The sequence below is a fragment of the Ornithorhynchus anatinus genome, chromosome X5 (genome assembly GCF_004115215.2).
Source record: "Ornithorhynchus anatinus isolate Pmale09 chromosome X5, mOrnAna1.pri.v4, whole genome shotgun sequence".
NCBI lineage: Eukaryota > Metazoa > Chordata > Mammalia > Monotremata > Ornithorhynchidae > Ornithorhynchus > Ornithorhynchus anatinus.
In genome coordinates, this window is record NC_041753.1 from 51738216 (window position 1) to 51759707 (window position 21492).

Genomic DNA, 21492 nt, shown 5'->3' on the forward strand with positions numbered 1-21492 from the left:
CGGCCCCAACCCTCCGCCCTCTCTTCTGCCGTCGGGTTCTCGCCGAAACGTGCAGTGAAAGCACGCGTTTGGGCAGAACCGAGTGTTCACCTCTATACACGTCTTTCTCACTTTTACAATATTGTGTGGTTTTGTAAGTTTTTTTTTAGTATTTTTGTAATCTATATCCCATAGGGTATAAAATTGGAATACTAAACAACTTATGAAACTGCATAATATTGTTTTTTTCTTAAAAAAGGATTTACCTTATCACTGTAGACCAAGCTCCATTCTACAGTGGGCTCCCGTGGTGATTGTAACGCCTCCAGCGTAGTGCAGGCTGGGGCTTCACATGGAGAGGGAGCTGGCAATCTGCAGCTGCTATGGACATTGAATAAGAAAGGAATAGTAGGTAAGCTTCAAATTTAGAATGTTTTGGATGCCTCTGGTGCTCTGATGAATGCTGCCTGTCTCGACATTCTTGGTTCATTCACTTTCCCCGGGCGAAATTGTTTGGAAGTCACAAGTTTGCCGGCTTTCGAGGCAGACTCCTGGTGAATTTTTACTCTTCCATCCAAGAAAACAACACCGGGGCGGTTTTTTGGGAAACCGCTCCTTCACCTCCGCCGATAGCGGAAAATTGCCGTGGCGTGCACCTAAGAGTGTCAAGTTTATAAAGTAGATTTTTTTTCATTGTTTTACCTGAAACGCAATTTCGGATCATCGTTCCATCGAAAGCCTCAGTCCGATCCATCCACTTTAGTTGGGGTGAGATTTTTGTTGACCTGGAAAGATTAAAAGTAGAAGGACATTTCGCACTCTGTCGCAGTCATTCTTCTCCTCCCGTTTGTAGTCTCCGGTTCCGTTTGAAGGAAGGAAACCTTGCTTTGTTTGTCTGCTCTTTTGGGTTGGGAATTTTAAATCATACTTGAGCCTACCATTAGTGACCACCGAACGGAAATCTGGGACTCCTAGGGTAAAGTTAACTGTCGTCTCCCCTTGTTTCAGCATTGCAGAAAAGCGTGGGGAAAAGCAAATCCCTTGCTACTTTCTGTTGCTAAAAATCTGACCCACTTTCAGGAATTGCTCTTGCAGTTTCAACCATTATCCTTACATTTCCTTAGGAAATGGAATCTTGAAAACTTATTATTTCTCCTAAAACTAGGAGAAATGCGATGGCTGCTCTTTGTCGTGGTCCTCCGTAACATTTACATCTGAGAGCCGGAAAATATCCCTAGCCTTTAGAGCTTTTGCTTTTGTTAGCTTCTAGCACGCACCCTAATTCGAGGCTTGATGAGCGCATCCAATAAGAGTAGGCTCTTATTCCCCACCCATGCTGGACTCAAATCGGGAAGGCACCAGCCGTCTCGTTGAATATCGCTTCTTGAGAGAGTAATTTCTAGGGAGGTTGTTGCATTTTTAGCCTATTGTGGAACTCTTAAACTTAATAGTAGGTATCGTTGACCTTTGGGCCCTAATCAAGTCTCTGATGAGTTTTCGTAGCCACTGATGATTGAAGGCAAGGGGAGCGATGTGAGTGTTCAATATTGTAGTGGTATTTACTACTGATATATGTCCAAAATGGTTGTCTCTGAATGACCTCAGGTCGGTTTACGCAGAGACCATTCAGGACAGTAGGGAATAGCAGAAAAGAAGCAGAGCACACAGACAAAAAAAAGTCAGGCGGACAAAAATATTTCCCCAGATAAGCAAACTCGAAGGATTTAAGAAGATAAAATTGCAATGAATTTTAGGGGACCCGTGTCTGCTAATTTTGTTGCATCGTGCTCTCCCAAGCGCTTACGAGTCCTCGGCGTTTAGTAAGCTCTCCATAAATACCGTTGATTGGGTGTTAGCATTACTTCCGTTATTTTTAACTTATAGCTTCCGTTGAGACCCGCTGTATACTGTACGTGCATATTTTTTGTGAGCCATGAATGGAGTACCATGCTAGGTGGAAAAAAGTCATCTTGAACCTCTTTTTCAGTGGTACTGGGCTTTTGTTCTGTAGTGAATGTAGAAAGACACACGACTGAGTGGGCCGCATGCCTTCTCTCTAGTGCTTTCCCAGACCCTCTGCAGTCTTTGCGACCTTCTGGGGTTAAGAGCAAGATCTCTGTAGCGTAGCTGCCGTGCCCATGTATGTGTACGCATGTGCTCTCTCCCTCTTCATCTCCCTCTCTCCTCTTACCCCATCCCCTTTCTTCCCCTCTCCCTCCCTCTCCTCTCTCTCTCTCTCTCTCTCCTCTTCTCCACCCCCCCACCCTCCCTCCCTTTCTCTCTCATTATTCTCAGAAAGCTCCCACCCCCCAACTTTTGGGGTGGTGAGTGCCAGAATAATAATAATAATAATTATGGTATTTGTTAAGCGCTTACTGTGTGCCAGGCATTGTACTAAGTGCTGGGGAGGGTCCAGGCCGATTGGGTTGGACACAATCCCTGTCCCATGTGGGGCTCACAGGCTTCATCCCCATCTTACAGATGAGGTGACCGAGGCACAGAGAAGTGAAGTGACTTGCCCTAGGTTACACAGCAGACATGTGGCAGAGCTGGGATGAGAACCTAGGTCCTTCTGACTTGGAGGCCTGCACTTCCTTCCACTAGGCCACGCTGCTTCTCGGAAGCGGTTCAGGGCTCTTCGTTTTGATTACTTAAAAACACAGAAGCAATTTTTTCCTTATTTAAATTAGAATATTAAATGCTAGAAAGGCATTAAATACAGGAAACTAAATTTATCTGGCAGATAGTTGAGATTTTTCAACTCCGGTCAGGCAAATTGATTGTAATTTTGCTTGGTGATACTTATGTTCCACATATCTAAAATATCCCCGCTTTAACTGTGTATATGTGCAACTTGACATATTCAGCCGTTACGGTGAAGGAGATTTCTGTCTTCTGTGCATTTTAATATTCATCTTGATCGACAGTAACGTAGTTTTATGTGTTTTTGTTTTGGAAGGAGTAGCGACGGTGGGTAACGTGCAATCTTTGAGAATTGAGTGGGCACGTACTTCTTTAGCGGGTGTTTATTTTAATAGGACCGTGCATAGAAACTTAGAGTCTCTGGCTTTCCGACAGTTCTTTACTAATTTTGCGTAGTGTGTGTCTCCTCGTATTATCCAGGTCAACTGTGAATTTCTATAATTTGGTCCTTTTTCTCCAGTATTTATAAGGATGTAGCGTCACTTCTGTGAGAATACGCATGGGGAGAATTTGTTTTGTACGCGTGTCAATTATCCAGAGTTTTAAATATTCTCTCTGCTCATGACCCAGTAACCCTTAATTCATACACCTGTTAAAATCTGGGAAAATCAAGCTCGGAGTTGAAAATGATAAAATACTTTTTACTTTGTTTTGACTAAAAAAAAAAAATCTTGCTATGAAAAATATTGAAATGAGAATATATCTGCCCCAAGGCCTAACTGTTGGCTTACCAACAGACTAGAAATTTCAACCAATTTTGTATTCAGACTTTTGGGGAAAGGTACAAGGATAAAAGTCCGAGTGAAGCTATCTTGCCTACACCTAATTGTGATTTAAAACGTCAAGGTATGTGATGCAGTTTCCGGAAGCAGGTCTTACCAAGTTGAAAAGCAGTGAGGCCTAGTGGCGAGGGCAGGGGCCTTAGAGTCAGAGGAGCTGGGTTCTAATTCTGGCTCCACCATCTGTCTGCTGTGTGACCTTGGGCTAGTCACTTAACTTCTCTGGGCCTCCGTCACCTCATCTGAAAATGGCAGTTAAGAATGTGAGCCCTGTGTGAGACAGGGACCTTGTCCAGCCCGCTCATCTTGTATCCACCCCAGCGCTTAGTCCACTGGTTGGCACGTAATGAGCCCTTAACAAATATCATAAAAAAATCATTTTACCAGATTTTCAAAAGGTTGCTCGCTTTTCCTTCAATCCCCCAACAGAAGAGCAGGATTGCGTTTTAGTGGATTAATGTATTCATTTGCTGCAGGTACGGTGTCCTAAAAAAAAAAAATCTCATGTTCATCTGCAGGGAAAATGGAATCATCGGAGGCAAGCTGTAAAGGAATTACACAGTACGTTGATGCGCCTTCTAAATGAATTGCTGCCGTGGGAACCAAAGCTAGTGAAGGCTTTTCAAAGAAACAGGTAACGTCAAGTTTGTCATTCTTTTAAAACTGATTACTTTTGTTTTCAAATTTAGGCCCCGAAGGGGCCATTGGTTTTCACCTGTCCTATCCCACCAAACCTCCTAGAGAGATGTTCTCACGTTTTCATAAAGATCAGACAATTCTCTATGGAAAAAAAACAATCCTCAAATAATCCGTGAGATCCCGTTCCAGTGTCTCCGCATCCTCATAGGCAAGCAGGTGTCTGTAAAGTGTCATCTAAATCTCTTGGGCTGCAATTTATTTCCTCTAGGACCTCCTTTAGTGAAATTGGAAAACAGGCGGGCCTCCACCTCGACAGAATGGCCTTGCGCTTGTCAGTGTAAAGCGTTTTCCAGTGGGTCGCAAAATATAGTACCAACAGAAAACGGTGATGGAGTTGCTTGTATTTTTTGGTTTTAGAACCTAACTCCACAAACTCCATTGATTGGTCAATCGACCTGCTTCTGTTGTAAAGGCACTACGAAGAATGAAGATAGTCTGTGTTTTCTTTTGACTGTATTAAACAGTGATTTGAAAAATATGGCTGGAGAAAGTTGAGGTTCACCCAGAGACCGATCCAGAACCCACCCAACCCTCTCACGGATCACCTCGAAAGAGTATGAAGGAAGGGAGGAAGGAGGACGAAAGACCCAATAGGTGGCTGGGTAGAGCAGTGCGTCCCAGAACCACTTGACTTAATTCTAGAAGTGCCAAAATGGCAGGGAGGAAATGCGTATTCGCCAAAGAGCTGTGGGTACACCACCTATATGGGCTTAGAGTTGTCATCTGCTAAACCGACCAGAGAGCGGGAAATCACCCAATCAGTGGTATTTATCGAGTGCTTCCTGTGCGCAAAGCACTGTACTGGGCACTTCCTGCCCACGACAAGCTTACAGTCTGGAGACCTTTGGGATTAATTAATGCACGATCATTTATAATATTAAAGGGTTGGGGATCATCATCATCAGTGGCATTTACTGAGCGCTTACTACGTGCAGAGCCCTGTACACTAAGCGCTTGGGAGAATACAGCACACAGAGTTGGTAGACACGTTTTCTGTGTTGAGATTATTTTATCACGAGCTTGAAACCTATACAAAATATAATTTTTGGCTTTCCATTGCAGGAGTCGACTGAAGAAGGACTATGATGAATTCATAAAACAGCCAGACCATGATATGTTTTCCCAAGAATCGTGGACTGGGGAAAGAGCTGAAGTAGATTCTGTAAAAGAGTCTGCCAGGGTAGAAGTCAGAAAACCTATAGAATATATAGAACATCTGGATATTTTTGAGACTGAGCGTCGTGGTTCAGGTAGGCGTCAAGCTCATTCTGATTCACCCTTTGGAGGAAGAGAGGCAAGCGTGAGCTCGTTTAGGACTTTGCGTAAGAGGGCGGGGTGATTCGGCAGGTGCTTAGAATAGTGCTTGTTGGAGAGTAAGCGCTTAAAACGTTGTGCCTTTTTTAAAGGAAAAAAAAAAGGAAGAATTTGGGGCAATTTGGTGACTTCCATAGGTGCCACCTTTCCATTTTGAGTGTGGGGCGTGAAAGAGAGGCAGAGAGAAAGTAGAACTTGGTTTGAAATGGTCAAGATAACTTCAGAAAGTTAAAGTTCCAAAAGACCCCATTTGGGGCCTTTTCAGTTGTGCTGAAAATTCTTAGGTGTTCTCAACCCTGCTTGGGAGCTCTGAGGGCCCGTCGGTGACCGGGACGATCAAGGCTTTGAGTCCAACCCCCATAGTGGTGGGGGAGAAAATAATGGCTTCTTCATCCCCGCAGCCGGAAAGACATGAGGAGAAACAAAAGCCCACATCATCCCCAAAAAGTTGGCTCCTATTGAAAACCGGTCAGGCTGAGAGCCCCATGTGGGACCAGGACTCTGTCCAACCTGATTAACTGGTATTTTTCCCAGCGCTTAGAACAGTGCTTGACACACAGTGAGCGCTTAACTAATACCATATAAAAATAGTAATAATAATAACAGGCCACTTAGGTGAGACAGCTCACCATGTGGCTAGGTGGCTCTTGCTATGATTCCAGGAGGCTTCTTTCTTTTACTTGGAGTTCCGAAGGCTCATCCTCAGCCCTGCTCCACAGAGCTGGAGGGCACTGGGGATCTGTCCATTCTCACTCTCTGAACCATCCTGACCTGGAAAAAAGGCAAGGCAGAGCGAACAAGTACTTTGTGTTCCTGCAGAAGGAAGGGGAACCCTTCTTTTCCCTCCCAGGAAGCCGGCTTGGGGAGCGTAAGTGGTCACTGGCTCCGAGGATGGCAGGGCTCTTGGTGCTCCTTGAATCAACTCAGAGCGTCTAGGGAGCTGTGTCTGCCCCATTCGGAGAACCGCTTTTTTAAAAAAACAAAACTTCTAAGCCACAGGTTGGACCCGTAGTCCTCAAAGGAAAATCTACAGTTTATTTAGAAGCTAACCTACGACGCACATTCGTTCTTCCAGAGGATACGATGGAAATGGCTCTTGCGTGTTCTGAACGTTGATTACTATCCTCCTGTAATTCATTTTATTTTCTCTGTGTACCGTTTTCAGAATAGTGATGCTTAAAGTCAGGTTTGAAGCAGGCTTTAAAATGTCGGTCTCGTCGCTGTAGTCACAACGACATGTACTGTCGGTCGAGCATGACACACTCCTTCCTGTGGGTGGGCCAGTTATAACGGTAGCGCATTCGTACTTGAGCTGCCCTTTAGAAAAGATGCAAATTATTATTTGTCAAAGAAAATACCGACCTAATAAATAATTATTAAATAATGTAAAAGGAAATGAAATTGGTGAATAGTGATTAGTCATCGCTGGCAGATTCAGCGTCAGCAGGCATAGCCTCTGTGGGAACAGGGACAGTGTGGCCCAGGACGAGGGGGAGAAAAATGCAAGAAAGGAAAAGGTAAAGGGGGAAACAGTGACAAAGCGACAGAGGGGGATGGAGAGAGAGTGTGTGTTAGAATAAAAAAAACTTGTCACCCAGAAAGCGATCTCTCTCTCTCTCTCGTCTACCTGTTTCTCTCTCTCTCTCTCTCTCCCCCTTCCACACACGGACAGGCATCAGCAGGAGAGATGACCGAGCCCACTCTGCCTTCGGTATTCGCTCTGCTGACTACCTGCCTCACTGCTCCTGCTCCGGGCAGGAGGCGCCCATACTGCTGCTGTTACTGATGCCTAAGAGTGCTGCTGCTCTTGTGCTCCCTTCCAGAACCCTGGAGATCAGGCACTCCCACCAGCAGCAGCCTCTTAGTCAGTCAGTCATATCTATTGAGCATTTACTGTGGGCAGAGCCCTATACTAAGCATTTGGGAGAGTACAGTATAAAAGAGTTGGTAGACACGTGCCCTGCCCACAACAAGCTTACCAGGAATCAGGCTCAAGGCAGAGCTGGAGCACGGGGAGGCCTTGGCCGTAGAGGCAAAATGGCCGATCCATTTTTTGGCCCCCTTGTTGGCCAAGCCAGAAGTTCAGTTCGCCTCCAGCCAGGCGTCCTGGGAGGTGGTCTGGGGCGAGATAGATGCACGACCTCAGAACTCGCTGGGGCAGAATTACCGTACGTCCTTGAGGTCTGGTTCCAGCTCGACGACCCAGGGCCACCAGCCTCTGGTCTTGCCGCCCAAGCAGAAGCAGTTTCTTCCCAATCAGTCGATCAGTCAGTGGTGTTTATTCAGCGCTTCCCGTTCTCAGAGCGCCGTCCTAAGTGCTTGGGAGAGTACGGTATAACGGAGTCGATAGACACGTTCCCTGCAGTCGACGGTCTAGAGGGGAAAGATGCCCAAGCTGGGTGTCATAGCCACAGCCCTTTGGCCGGGCCTAGCAGGGGTAGAAGATGGCAGAGACGGTGGGACTAGTAGAGGGACGGCCCCCTCTTCCATCTCCCCCCCACACACTTTTTTTTTTTTCCTCCCCTTTCACATTTTGCCTTCCCTTCTCTCCTGTCGCTCTTTTCCCTTTTCCACTCTTCCTTGTCTTTGTTCCCTTCCCCGTTCTGTTCCACTGTGCCCCCACTCACATAGATCCTGCCCTGTCCCACTCCAGTATTGGGCCAGAGATTCCGCTAGGCTCTGGTGGGCTCCCAAGCCCGGCTCTATGGTCTCCGCTACTGGTTGAGGCCTCATATGCCCCCAAGACTGGCAGATTTTCTTTCCCACACCAAACTCTGGGGATAGCTTTTCGTTTAAGGGGACAACTTACGGGGCATCCCATGAAACTGCAGACCCTGAACACCCCTCCCGCCCCAAGATCCCCATCTAAATTCACCCCCAGTTGTCAATATCCCAGTGCCAGACCCCCCTCCCCCCCAAAGCACCACAGCCGTCAGATACATAAAATATTTAACTTTAGTTTTTACCCTTACGTCACGTTTCTGCAGATTTTTATTTACAAATGTTTATGTGTGTCCTATGCCGGATATGTATTCATGTTGGTATTATCTCTTTAGCGCTTCTGGAAAGTAAGCACTGTATCTTACTCTTACTTTTGAAACCCCAGGGCCACAGGCATAAGTTAACTTAATAATGCATAAGACTCCCACCCGCCCGCCCCTCCCTCCCCCGTCGTATTTTATCTGGTGAGTTTGGGAGGCCAATTTTCTGTAGACCTATTTGATGAGGTGAAGGTTTTATTTACCACATAGTTGACGTGATAAGTTGGGCCCAGTTATTTCGACTTTTTCCAGGCCCCTTATTCGGGGGCTGCCGACCCAACTTCTTGGTGTAGAATTGTTATTTTTTCCATGTCATTATTAAATGTGGTTGTTTTTTTTTTTAACAACATCTTCAGTGCTCTGGGCATGTAATAAGTATAATTCACTTGTTTTTACATTTTTCAGATGCTCTGAAACTGTCAGAAATAAATTTTCCCGTAGGCAAAAGCAGGCTATTAAAGAAAGAGTTTTCTTCTAAAGATGTGCAGAAGACACTGCCTAAAACACTTAAACGTCAGTACAAGCAAAGCAGTTATCTGGATAATAGCACAAAGGAGCTTTCACCAAGGAAGAAAGCCAAATTAAGCACAAGCGAGGCTACAGTTTTGAGTGTAGAAAGCGGGGTGGACACTGACTGTTCTCTGAGAGAGTCCAAACAAACCAAACCGCCGTCTCCAGAAACGGTTGCCCCAGTGGAATCTACAACGTCCGGTTCCAGTTTCCTGAAAGGGACCAAACCTATTCAGGCCTTGCTTGCCAAGAATATTGGGAACAAAGTGACCTTAACAAATCAGCTGCCACCTTCCGAAAACAGGAACGTGACTTCCTTGGAAAAGCCAGTTCTCTTGCCTTTAGAATCCGGCCCAATGACCTCCGAAGTGACCTGCCAGACCAATTCAAAGGGTCCTTTACAGATGGTATGCAAAATGCCCTATGGTCCGTGTGGGCCGGTAGATCTTCCAAACCATTCTGTGAAGATTCAGAGGCAGTCTGCGACTGATCCGACCACGGGGGAAAAGGTCGTGAAGCAGATTCTTATTTTGCCCAAGAATTTTCTCATTGAGCACAAGGAAGGAAAAGCTGTTTTGAAAGAAATCCAGTCTCTTCCAGAGAAGGTTAAGGAGAAACAGCGTTCCTCTTGCCCACCGACGGCAGATGTAAGCTCTTCTTTAGCACCGGTTCTGGTGAGCCCTCCTGCAGATCTTTCTACCCAACTACCCAGTACGATTTTCAACAGTAATTTTGCGCCAGTAACAAATGTGAACAGTTCCAGACCCCAGCCCCTGCCCTCTGAAACCTCAGCCAGTCACTTCTTCGCGGCAGCAGTTAAACCGAGCCAGAGCGAGCCTGGAAGAGTCCAAAATACCCTCGCGGCAGTCACATTCCCTCGGCCCGTTGCTTCCCCCACCATTTCCGTGACCGCTCCGCCCGTAACACTAAGTCGCTCTCCAAATCCCAAGAGTTCGGCCAACAGTCTAGCCCCAGAGCAAGCGGTCGACTCCCCCGAAGCCAAACAAGAACTTAAAACGGTTTGCATAAGAGATTCACAGTCCATCCTTGTCAGGACACGAGGTGGGAACACAGGCGTTGTGAAAGTACAGACCAATCCCGATCAGAATCCTCCCAACAGCTTCACCCCAAGTTCGGTTTTCACGTACGCCCCTCAGCTGCAGACAATCCTGGTGCCCAAATCCACCCCGCTCTCAGCAGTTTCAGGAGTGGCGACGACATCCTGCCTCCCTCCTTTTGGCCAGGGGTCTGTCTCCGGAGCCGTTCCACCGCCCTCTTCTGTTTCCATTCCAGCCATCCCTGCTGGCGTCAAGCAGCCGGCGGGGAAGGACCCCAAACTTGCATCAGCTCAGTCCACCTGCAGCGGTCACCCGGGGCAGGCGACGGATAAAGCCGTCCAGGTAACTTCTTCCTCTCCGTCCTCCATCTTGACCGGCTCGTCGGTGCCGCTGACCTCGAGCGGCCCGGTCGGCGGCGGCGTTTCGACGGGAAATCCGGGGAAACCCAACCCGCACCTTATCCGTTCGGTCGCGCAGCTGCAAGTGGACTTTCACCCCAAGAAGTCTCCCGTCACCCGCCCCGAAACAACCCTCCCCACAAACGGGGAACTGGCCGGCGGTCCCGCCGCCCCTAAACTCGTGCTGGTCACAGCTCCGTCGATCATCTCCTCCTGCAGCAAAGCGGTCAGTGTGGTGCCGACCCCAGTGTCCGCGGGCGTTGCCCCGAAGCTGGTTTTCATTAACGCTCCGATTCCCGGCGGCACTCCCACCTCGACCCTCATTGCGGAGTCGTTAAAGCAGGCCCTCCCTCCCTCCCTCAGCAACGCGTATGTCAAAAACACCGAGCAGCCTCAGATAGTCCTGATCCCTACCGTGGCGAACCCGATCAAAATCAATCCGTCGCCCACGGTGTCTCAGATAAAAGATGTCAAGATCGGGCTGAACATAGGTCAGGCCATTGTAAATACTCCAGGCAGCGTACAGAGTGTACCGTCCATCAGCCTCATACAGAACGCGGCCCCGGCGGGATCGGAAGAGCAAAACAGCAAAGGCTTCGTTTTGCCTCTGTCGACGAGCGGCAGCTCCGTTGCGGTGAGTCCCGGCCTCATCAGTCAGGCCCATCCACCCTTCAGCGAACCGGTCCCTTCCACCAGAGCGCCCAACGTGTTCGTGGTGACGACGGCCGGTACGTCCCCAAGTTCTGTTTCGGCAGCCTCAAATTGTACCTCTGGAACCCGCCCCGCTGTTTTGGTCGGGGGAAACGACACCTCTTCGAGGATCGTGTCGGTTTTAGCCAATAGCCTGTGTACGCCCGCCCTCGGCAGCGCCGTGGCTATCTCGACTGTGAAGACGGGACATCTTGCGTCGTCCGTGCTGATTTCAACTTCCCAGCCCACCGTGTCTCCTCAGTGTCTGCCCTCGGCCCTGCAGATCCCAGTGACGGTTGCCTTGCCCGCACCTGCCGCCGTCTCCCCGAGGATCATCAACGCCGTCCCGCCTCTGGCAGCGGTTCCGGGGGCCGCGCATTCTCTAGCCCTTCCGAAGAGGCTGCCGCAGACATTGGTTCAGTTTCAGACGCCGGGGCTGTCAGCTCCAGTGCCGGCCAACGCGAGCCTGAATTATCCGCCGGCTCTGGTCCCCTCTGCCTCACTGAATGCCGGGAAAACCTTTCGTTTTGCCAACTTCGCTCCTCTGCCAAGCCAGCACATGCCTCTCAACTTGGTGAAACCAGCACAGAGTTACAGTTGTATTCCAGTTGCCTCTGCCATTCAGACTTCTCCAGGGCCTACGGGCCTAGCCGGTCTGGTAGGGGGTCAGTTGAATGACACTTGCATTCAGCAGAAGATAGTTATTAATACCAATACGCCTCTGGCCCCCGGGACTCAGATTATGATCAACGGGAGCCAGTTTGCGGTCCCGCCCCAAGGTCTGGGGGTAGGCAGCCACGTCCTCCTGATAACTACTAATCCTTTCATTCTTAGCAGCGGCCCGGTGTTTCCGGCGGCATCTTTTGAGAATCCCGCCCAGAAGGTGGCCCTGATACCAAGCAGTGCATTAAGTCAGGAGCCGGAAAATCCGCCCCCGCAGAGCGCTACAAAAATTGTGAATTCTCCCGGAAATGCCAGCACCCAACCCTCTGCGGCCGAAGCGTCTGCCCTGACCCGGGTACCGGCGGCGACGCGGTCTTCGGCGATGAGGCCGCCCCCGCCCGGAACTAAAGCTCCTTCGGCGGCGGCCGCCCATGACGGGGACCCTCGGCCGGGTAGTCCTCCGGTACTTAACGTAGAAACACCAGCCAAAAAATTGTTGGTTAGCCCAGAGGGAGCCATTTTGAATGCCATAAATTCGCCTCAGGTCCCTCCCGTTTCTTCACCCTGTTCTCAAATTATAATCTCCACCAGCCCAAATCCCGCCACTGTCTTCCCTGCTTTTCAGTCACCTGGCTTACAAAAGCCTGACAGAGCTGCCTCTTGAGATGAGACCGAAAGAACCAGTCTTCGATATCGGGCATTGTTTTGAGACCCAAAAAGAAGAATTTTCAGTTTTATCATACCACTGAAAGCCGTAGGGTTGGGGGTTTTTTTTTTTTCCCCTTTCTCTCCCCCCCCACCCCCCCCCGCCACCCCCAACCCCCCCGTCCTCCCCCCCCACCCCCCCACCCCCTCCTCCATCTTCTCATTACATTGAAGCTGGATTCTGTGTGCTTGGGAAGAGAAAAAGATTCAGTTTCATTTAGCGATAAAGGTATGTTTCCAAGAGTTGTTTGTATGATAGCGGTCAAGAATGACCAATCTGTTAACGATACAAGAAGTTCAAGTTTGACTAGTTTAGCTTAATCTAGCCTTTTGCACATTTTCATTAACTTGTTTCCTCCTAAATTTGGACTATTGTACCGTGTCTACAATACCAGTAGAATGTGTCTTTTTCATTTGTGAAATCTTATTTTTGTTTCTGTAAAAAAATATTTATGCATTGTGACGATGCAGTCCATGGTGTAAAATTGTACATATTTCTGAATCTCTAACAATCTGTACTAAACTATATGTACAAAGAATTATGCCGTTTTATTTATGTTTTGTTTACATAATGTATAGTTTTTTAAGTATTTTAGTAATTTTGGACCAGTGTACTGTTTAGCAACAATGCAGATGGATCTGCATGTAATAAACCAAGTTGCTGTATTGCTTTTTTTATTATTAATGTTTTAAAGATGTGTACCTGGGGAGTTGTGGAAGGCAGGTACCACCAGAGCTTGGCAGAACCCGTGAGTCAGAGGAAGAAAATCTGTGACATTTGGAGTCTAGACGTGGACTAAGCTTCAGAAAATTGAGTCTTGAGTTATTCCACGGTGCAAGAGTACGCTTCACAGATTTCATAATACTTGTCCCATGTCTGCGGATCCGTTTCGGTTCGATTCCCCACCGTGCTCCTTCCATGCTCCGCGTAGAAAGAACGTTCTGTAATTCCCTCATGGTGTTCTTCCCAAACGGTGCAGCGCAAGCGGAAGCTGTAGAAAAGCTGAACGTAAATGGAATTTGGTACTGGGAGACTGCGCGCTCTCTGGAGAACTTAAAAAAAAAAAAAAAAAGAAAAAAAAAAACCGAATAGGTTCCGCTCTCTCTGGCGTCCGGCATGAGTTCCAGGGCTCCGGGTGGTGGCATGCTAGAGTGATCGGAGAACCTCCCTTCCTTTCGCACCCCACACATTTGGGAATTTTCTGTGGCATTTGGGTGAAAATGAAGATGGTGGCGCCCGGAGCCAGAGAGCCCTTCTAGCCCAGAACGGGCGATCCGAGGTCCGTGAACTCAGTCCACCCCCTCATCGCTCTCGCGGCGGGTGGCAGGGGGAGCGTCCACCCAAACCCCCTGATGTTGCAGCCCGCGTTAAGCGCATCCCCAGCTGGGCGTCCCGAGCCGAGGGAGGGCGGACTGAGTTACCCCCCCCCCCCCCCAGGCCCACTCTGCGCTTCGCACCGTTCTTTTTGGGCGTGTCCTTAGGGTTTCTGTGGAAGGGGAAAGAAGCAGGGTAGGTAGTGTATTGTCATCCAACTTTTTCAATGTGTAGTGTTGAACCTTGGGAGGGTAGGGAAGTTATAAAAACATGTTTATATTGGATATTCCTCTAAATGGTTTCTATTAAAAACTTGGTTAATATAGTAAATGTTGTTAGACTATTTATGTTTACATTTATAACTGGACATTTTGAATCCCGCTCGAAAGGAATTCCGGGAAAGGCCAAAGGGATCCCCATAGGCTCGGGCGGAATCAGTCCCTGTCCCTGCCTCTGAGAGGAAAGTGGTGACCGGATGCTTTGCGCACTCCCAGTTTCCCATCCCAGGCGGGCATCGCTGTAACTTGCCCTTTCGTCTGATGGGGAGATCCGTTACCACTTGAGGCCAAGAGCATCCAATTCCCATAAAACGGGTTCTCCCCCGCCCCCTCCTCTCTCCCCCGGCCCCCCACCCCACGTCGAGGGAAACCTGCCCCGTACCACTCAGGGTGTCTGACCGTGCACACAAGAGCGCATACTTTGGACCCATTCCTTCTGACACCCTGGCGCCGTACATCCGAACGCTCTCGCGGTCAGACGGATGTTCCCTAGTTCCCTGGCAGAGTTCCAACCCAAACACACATTCTGGTGAAACTGTGTATGCCTGGGTTTTTGAAGTGAAAAATAAAGGCCCGACGGACACCTGAGAAACGCCGGGTCGGGTCCGCCCGACCCGACGTGCATCGTCGACAGAAGCGCCTGAGGACGTTTGGAAGAACGGTGTGGCGATCGCCCTCCTTTCCGGACAGCCGTGCTCACGGTTGGGGACGGACCTCGTGACGTCCCTTACTGATCTTTCTACTGTAACCCGTCGCGAACCTGCCCTCTGTGATTTGGAGATTCAAACATTCCTTGCCTTCTGACATCTTCTGAGGTCGCTGACTTCTCTTTCTAGTAAACCCCCTATTGACCCCCCCTTGAACCTCTGGATGGCTGCCAGCAAACTTGCTCTGGTACCAGATTTCAACGTTCACCGTCTACACGTTGAGAGGAAGCGCTTCCTTTGGATCGTGTCGTGTCTCACACCTTCAGCGGGCTTCTGCCCTGTCCTAAGGTTGAGAGATTTGGTGAGCCGCATTTCAGCAGTCCGCCCTAAGGGTCTTGATTTTCTGAACTAACAGGTCCTCGTCGTTTTCAGCTTCTCTTCGAACAGAAGCCGCTCTTTCCCCCGACCTCCTTAGACCTTGTCCTTCTCAGACCCGCGCCGCTAACGCTATGTCCCGTCCAAAATGTCGAAGGCCTGAGTTCTCACGGCGTTCCGTGTGCGGCCGTAACATGGCTTTATTTGGTAAAAAAAAAAAAAAAAGCACGGATGCGATTTTTTTTTTCACTACCCTTTGCTGTTGACGCCCAGAATTCCGTTGACCTTTTCGGCTGCCTCCGCGATTGGGCTGAGGGATTTGAGGGATCTGTCTTCGGGATCCATGTCCCGAGTCCACGACTGATAACTGACCCGTGTCAGAGACATTTGGGAATTTTGTTTTCCCTACACGAGCTTACGCTTGTTCACGCCGAGGCTCATCTCCCACCTTACTTGGCGTTCTTTTTGTGGTTTATCCCCGACGGCCTTACGTTCTGCCCCTCGGAAGCCCTTCGTTTCACCTGCGGAAGTGAAGATTTCCCTGCACGTTCTTACCTTCCAGTCATTTATGAAAATATTGACCCGATTCTAGCACCGATCCCTGAGGAGCCCCACTAGTTAGACTTCTCCATCCCAGAAAGCGGCAGAATTGAGAGGCACGATTTCCCCTTTCATGCTGCCCCTCCCGGGGTGGGGCATCGAGTCCGAGGGGGCGGAGGGGGCCCGTCCCTCGCGATAAGGGGCCCGCCAGAAGCCGGAGCTGCTGCAGGGCTCTAGATTGCAGCTCTCCTCTGTTGCCGGCCTCAGAAAGAAATGGGGACCCCGACCCCTTGGCCATCGCGAGGGGGAATGGGAACTCCAGGACCCGCTCAGCTGTGGTTCCAAGCAGCCGACAGATTCCCTTCCCGGCCCAAAGCGGGGGTACGGGAGTCTACCTCAGTAGGATTTACCGAGCCCCTGGCCGGGAGCTGGCTGGCGTAGGTGACGACCGCACACGCGCCCCCCCCCCCCCCCCCCCAGTACGCCGTACCCTTGTGCGGGTCTCCGTTCATTACGTTCCTTGCCCCGGCGAGAGCATCTCGGGCAGGGGCGAGAGATGGCGTGTGGTGCCGCGCAAGCCATCAGCGCTATAACCGGTTTCTTCATCCCGAAGCTCGGGTGAGGCCCACCCGTTGTTTCCGCCGAGGAGACTCCATCCGTTGCGGATGGAGCAGGCGCTGTACTAAATGTTGGGAGAGTGCAGTAGAAGAGAAACGGCCCCAGCATTCAAGGCGTTTACGATTTAAAGTAAGCCACTATTTGGAATTTAAGGAAGAGAGAGAGAGAGAGAGAGAGAGAGAGTGTGTGTGTGTAGGCGTGCCTGCTTTCCCAGCCCCGTGTGCATCACTTTCCTTTTTTCTTGCAACCCACCCCACCGGTTTGACCTCACACTCAAAATGCCAAGTTGGCACCCGGAGAAGTTGCGTTGGCCAAGTGGTCACCGGTCCTAAAAATAGTTAGATTGCACAAGTTGGGTATAGAAATAACTCAGCGGTCTCTAAGTCCCAGATTCACCTTAAAGAGGGGAGATGGGACCGTTCGGTTACGTACTGGCCAGAGGTCCTCCCACGCCCTCTCCGAGTTCTTTCGGGACTCGGGGCGCAGTGTCACCCAGTCCGGTTTTTTTGTGTGCATTTAGTTCTATCAGTTTGGTCTCAAACGTCCTGGGTGTTTACTACAAGTTGATCCTATGCCTCGGAACCCACCAGCTCCGAAAAACAAACTGAAGAATGAATTAAAGCCTCTCGGCTAGCTGCTTTGCATCTCGGAGTGCACCCAATCATAATGGTGGTATTTGTTCAACACTTAGCAAGTGTCAATCACCGAACTAAGCACCGGGGTAAATTCCAGATAATCAGGTCGGACACGGTCCCCGTCTCACGTGGGGCTCACGGCCCAAGTGGGAGGGAGAACGCTTACTGAATCCCCGTTTTCCAGGTGAGGAAACAAGCTCAGGGAAGTTAAGGGACTTGCCTCATACTGCGGGCAAGGGGCAGAGCCAGGATTAGAACCCAGGTCCCCGGACTCCCAGGCCCGTGCTCTTTTCCACTTAGATCACACTACCCTTTCAAGCCGCCTTTAATACCATAGGCATTAAGTAGCCCCCATGATAGATACCCCAGGCAGCTTCCTACTTTGAGTACATTAGAAAAATCTATCTGCTCCTTCATCCCTTGCAAGGGGCTCTCCCCTTTTCGCCTCTACTAATTTCCTTTTGCCCCTGACCCGGCACGTTGATGGGCCTTCTTCTTTTCAGTCGGGTGAGGCTACCATACGAAAAGATGTGTTTTTCTTCGGTGACCACTGCTTTACCATGGCTTCGTAAAAAGCTTCTGTGTGCTCTACAGCTTTCATTCTACCTGGGCTCCCGCTGTTGTTTTTAAACAGCCTCTAGGCTTCTTGTCAGCATCTGTTTTCTCTTTCAATTCGCTCTTGGCCATGGGTTGTATTTAATCATAGTTTCCTCTCCCGAAATGTAAATCTTGGGTTGTTTTTGTCTTCACGTCCTCAGCAAGAATGGGTTATGCTCACCCTTTCAGAGATACTCTCCCATATAAACCTCCCGCCCTGGGTCTTGGCCGCTACTCACTAAAATCCTGTGTCTGAACTTTCCAGAGTTTCCGCAACACCTTCTCACCACTCTCCTGCCCGCTCGTGGTCTGTCTTCCGCTTCTCTGCTGTTTCTCAAGAGGAGGTCTCCCGCCTATCTCCTCAATCCGTCCGCTTTACCTGGGCCTCTGACCTTATCCCCCGTCACTTCCTAAAAGCACTTCTCTCCTCTCCCTAAACCTCTCGCACTCTGTTGGCTCCTTCCCTTCTGCTCTCGAACGTACCCAAGTCTCCAGGTCATACTAAATAAAGCCCTCTCTCACTTCCCCATCTCCCTGTTCCCATTCCTAGCCGAACTCCTGGAATGGATCGTTCACACCCCCCGCCCACCAACTCTTCTTGATGCAGTACGATCGGGTTTTGACCCCCTTACTCCACTGAGGCTGTGGTCTGAAGTCACCAGTGACCTCCTTCTAGCCCAAATCCATTGGGCCCTACTCAGTCCTCCTCCTTGACCTCTCGGCTCCCTTCGCCACCATTAACCTCTCCCTCCGAAACACCTTCAGCCCTCGGTCGTGCTGACGCGGTAGTAGCCTGGTTCTCCTCCTATCTGTCTTGGCACTCTTCAGTTTCATTCGCTGACTCCTTGTCCATCTCTCATCCCTTAACTGTGGGTGCCCCGCGAGGCTCCGGTTCCGGATCCCCTAATCCTCTCGCTTTATGCTGACTCTCTCCAAGCGCGCATCTGCTCACAAGCTACCATCTCTAGGCAGACCACTTCCAGATCTCTCCCTCTAGCCTCAACTTCCCATCTCCACCTGTAATCCCACATTGCCTGCAGTACCTCTCCACTTGGATGTCTCACTGGCACCTCGAACTTAACATGTCAGAACTAAATCACCCACCTCCTTTTAAAAAAAATGCTATTTGTTCGTTATTTACTAGGTGCCGGACACTGAACTGAGCACTGGGGTAGATGCAGGCCAATCAGGCTGGACGCAGTCACGTCCCACATGGGGCTCCCGGTCTTAATCCCCATACAGGTGAGGTAACTGAGGCACAGGGAAGTGAAGTGACTTGCCTAAGGTCACACGGCAGACAAGTGGCAGAGCCATCTTCCGCCTACACTCCTCCCTTTCCCATCTCAGCCGTTACCACGATCACCGACGCGGGCAACCGCAGTGTCATCCTTGACTCCTCGCCGTCCTTCAGTTCTCCCATTCAATCTACTTCATCGTCCTGTAGGCCCTTCCTATGCGACCTCTCCCTTATTCCTCTCTCCTTGCCGTCCAACAGCTACTGCCGTGGTGTGAGCCTCGATCGTCGATCAGCGGCGGTAGTAACAGTACTTAATCGGTGCTTGACTGTGTGCGGAGCACTGTACTGAGCATTTGAGAAGAGTAGCATTAGACACAATCCCTGCCCTCAAGGGGATCCTATCATGACTGGATTGTTGTAACAGACCCCTCGATCCATCATTCGTATCTATTGAACGCTTACTGGGTGCGGAGCACAGTACTGAGCGCTTGGGAGACTAGAATACGATAGAGTCAGTAGACACATTCCCTGCCTACAACAAGCTTACGGTTCAGAGGGGAAGACAGACCTTGAGAGAAATAAGTAAATTACAGATATACAAGTGCTGTGGGGCTGAGGGATGAGTAAAGGGTGCAAATCCCAGTGCGAGAGGGACCCCCTCACTGGTCTCCCTGCCTCCAGCCTCTCTCCCCTCCAATCTACCGGACACTGTTACACAGATCGTCTTGAAGCTCCTCTCGACACTTCTCTCGACACACACCTCTCGATCCCTCAGAACCCCCCGCTGGCTCCTCGTCCCCCTCCGCGTCAGGCAAAACCCCGCAATCAGCTTCAAAACCCCGCTCCAACTCACGGCACCTTACGGATCTGCTGTCTCCTCCTGCTACTCCCCGGCTCGCTCCCTTCATTCCTCCTTCTAACTGTGGCTCCGACCCCTTCGCTCACCCGCTTCCCCCGTCTTGGAACTCCCTTCATCCCCCAATCCGACAGGCCGCAGCTCTCCCCATATTACTCCAAGCCCTCCCGAAACCCCACCTGGCCTTCCACATGTAATTCCAGCACCTCAAGTCATAAAACCCGTCACCATCTGTAGCGAGGCCGTACTTACATCGTATCCCTCCTCGGCACGAATCCCTTTACGCTTTTGGTCGAGATCTTCCCGTCCATCCTCCCCTGTTAGTGGGTAGGCTCCCTGTGGGCAGGGAATGGATAACATTTGTTTTTTTTTTTTTTACTTCCCGAGCATTTAGCACAGTGCACGGCTCCCAGTGGACACTCACTGAATCCCATTACTTGCCCCTAAAGTCATCTACCCACCTAGGAGTCATTCTTTCATTCATTCAGTCATCCATTCGTATTTATCGAGTGCTTACTGTGTTCAGAGCACCGTACGGAGGGCCCGGGAGAGTATGGTATAACAGTAAAGACGCCTTCCCTACCCACAGCCGGCTTACAGTCTAGAGGGGGAGACGGACATGAATATAAATAAATAAATTACAGATGTCTACGTAAGTGCTTTGGGAGGAGGGGTGACTAAAGGGAGCAAGTCAGGCCGATGCGGAAGGGAGAGGGAGGAGAGGAAAAGAGGGCTTAGTCAGGGAAGGCCACTCGGAGGAGATGCGCCTTCAATAAGGCTTTGAAGAAGGAGGAGAGTAATCGTCCGTCGGATTTGAGGAGGGAGGGCGGTCAGGTCAGAGGCGGGACGTGGGCGAGGAGTTGGAGGCGAGACAGATGAGATCAAAGTACAGTGAGAAGGTTAGCAGTAGAGGAGCCAAGTGTGCAGGTCTTCTGACTCTCAGGTCTGTGAGACCTCTCTCCATTTCTCTCCATTGCCCTCCCCCGGATGCATGCTACAGCAGGGGAAGGGACAGAACGGCCCCCTCCCAAGCAAGCCCCTTTCCGCCACCACCCATTCCTCCATCCCTGTCCCCCTGAGCTAGGAGGCGAGGCGGGGCTACGAGCAGGAAGGGGAGAGGGACAACGGCCGAAGCAGCGGCTCTCGCCACCGTGGTCGGAAGCACGAGGGACGGACGCTGGAGCGTGGGAATGTGAGGGGCCCGAGGAACCTGGGGGAAAGGAGCTGAGTTTGAGTTGCTAGGAATGGGGAACAGAACAGTGGCCTGGAACAGGAGAGGGAGGGGGAAGAATGGGGGGAGAGAGATGTGTAATATATTTTTTTAATGGTATTTGCTAAATGCCTACAGTGTGCCGGGGACTGTACTAAGTGCTGGGTAGCTGCAAGGTAATCAGGTTTTCACAGAGTCCTTGTTCCCCGTGGGGCTCCCCGTCTCGATCCCCAGTTTACAGACAGGCTAACCGAAGCACAGAGAAGTGAAGTGACTTGCCCAAGTTCACACAGCAGGTACGTGGCAGAGCCAGGAACCCAGGTCCTCTGACTCCCGGGCCAGCGCTCTTTCCACACTGCTGACGGCCTTAAAAATAGTTATCAGATGTTCAAATTGGATCTTGGACTAAATAGACAGTCTGTGGTTTTCATGATTCCCTACTGGGTATTTCTGTACTGTCCCCATTACCGAGTAAAAATAGCTTTCCTGGAAAAGTTACCTATTACTTATCTAGCTAGTGTAAAAGCATATTGGAAGAAAGCCATCGACCTTTTAGAGAGTTTTGTTTGCATCACCAGTGTCCAATTTAGATAAATAGATTTCAGAGCACAGAAGAATAATCCAGTTACCACTTTGGCACCAGAA

General features: G+C 50.1%; 1 protein-coding gene across 1 annotated transcript in view; it reads left to right on the forward strand.

Annotated features, from left to right (window-relative positions):
• KIAA2026 (KIAA2026 ortholog) overlaps positions 1 to 12630 on the forward strand; it is a 70675-nt gene extending 58045 nt beyond the window's left edge. The window contains exons 6-8 of the mRNA XM_029054661.2: positions 3980 to 4095; positions 5223 to 5410; positions 8921 to 12630. Coding sequence (XP_028910494.1) covers positions 3980 to 4095; positions 5223 to 5410; positions 8921 to 12498 — 3882 coding nt within the window. The 3' untranslated portion in view covers positions 12499 to 12630. The remainder of the gene's footprint in view (positions 1 to 3979; positions 4096 to 5222; positions 5411 to 8920) is intronic.
• The last annotated feature ends 8862 nt before the right edge of the window (positions 12631 to 21492 follow it).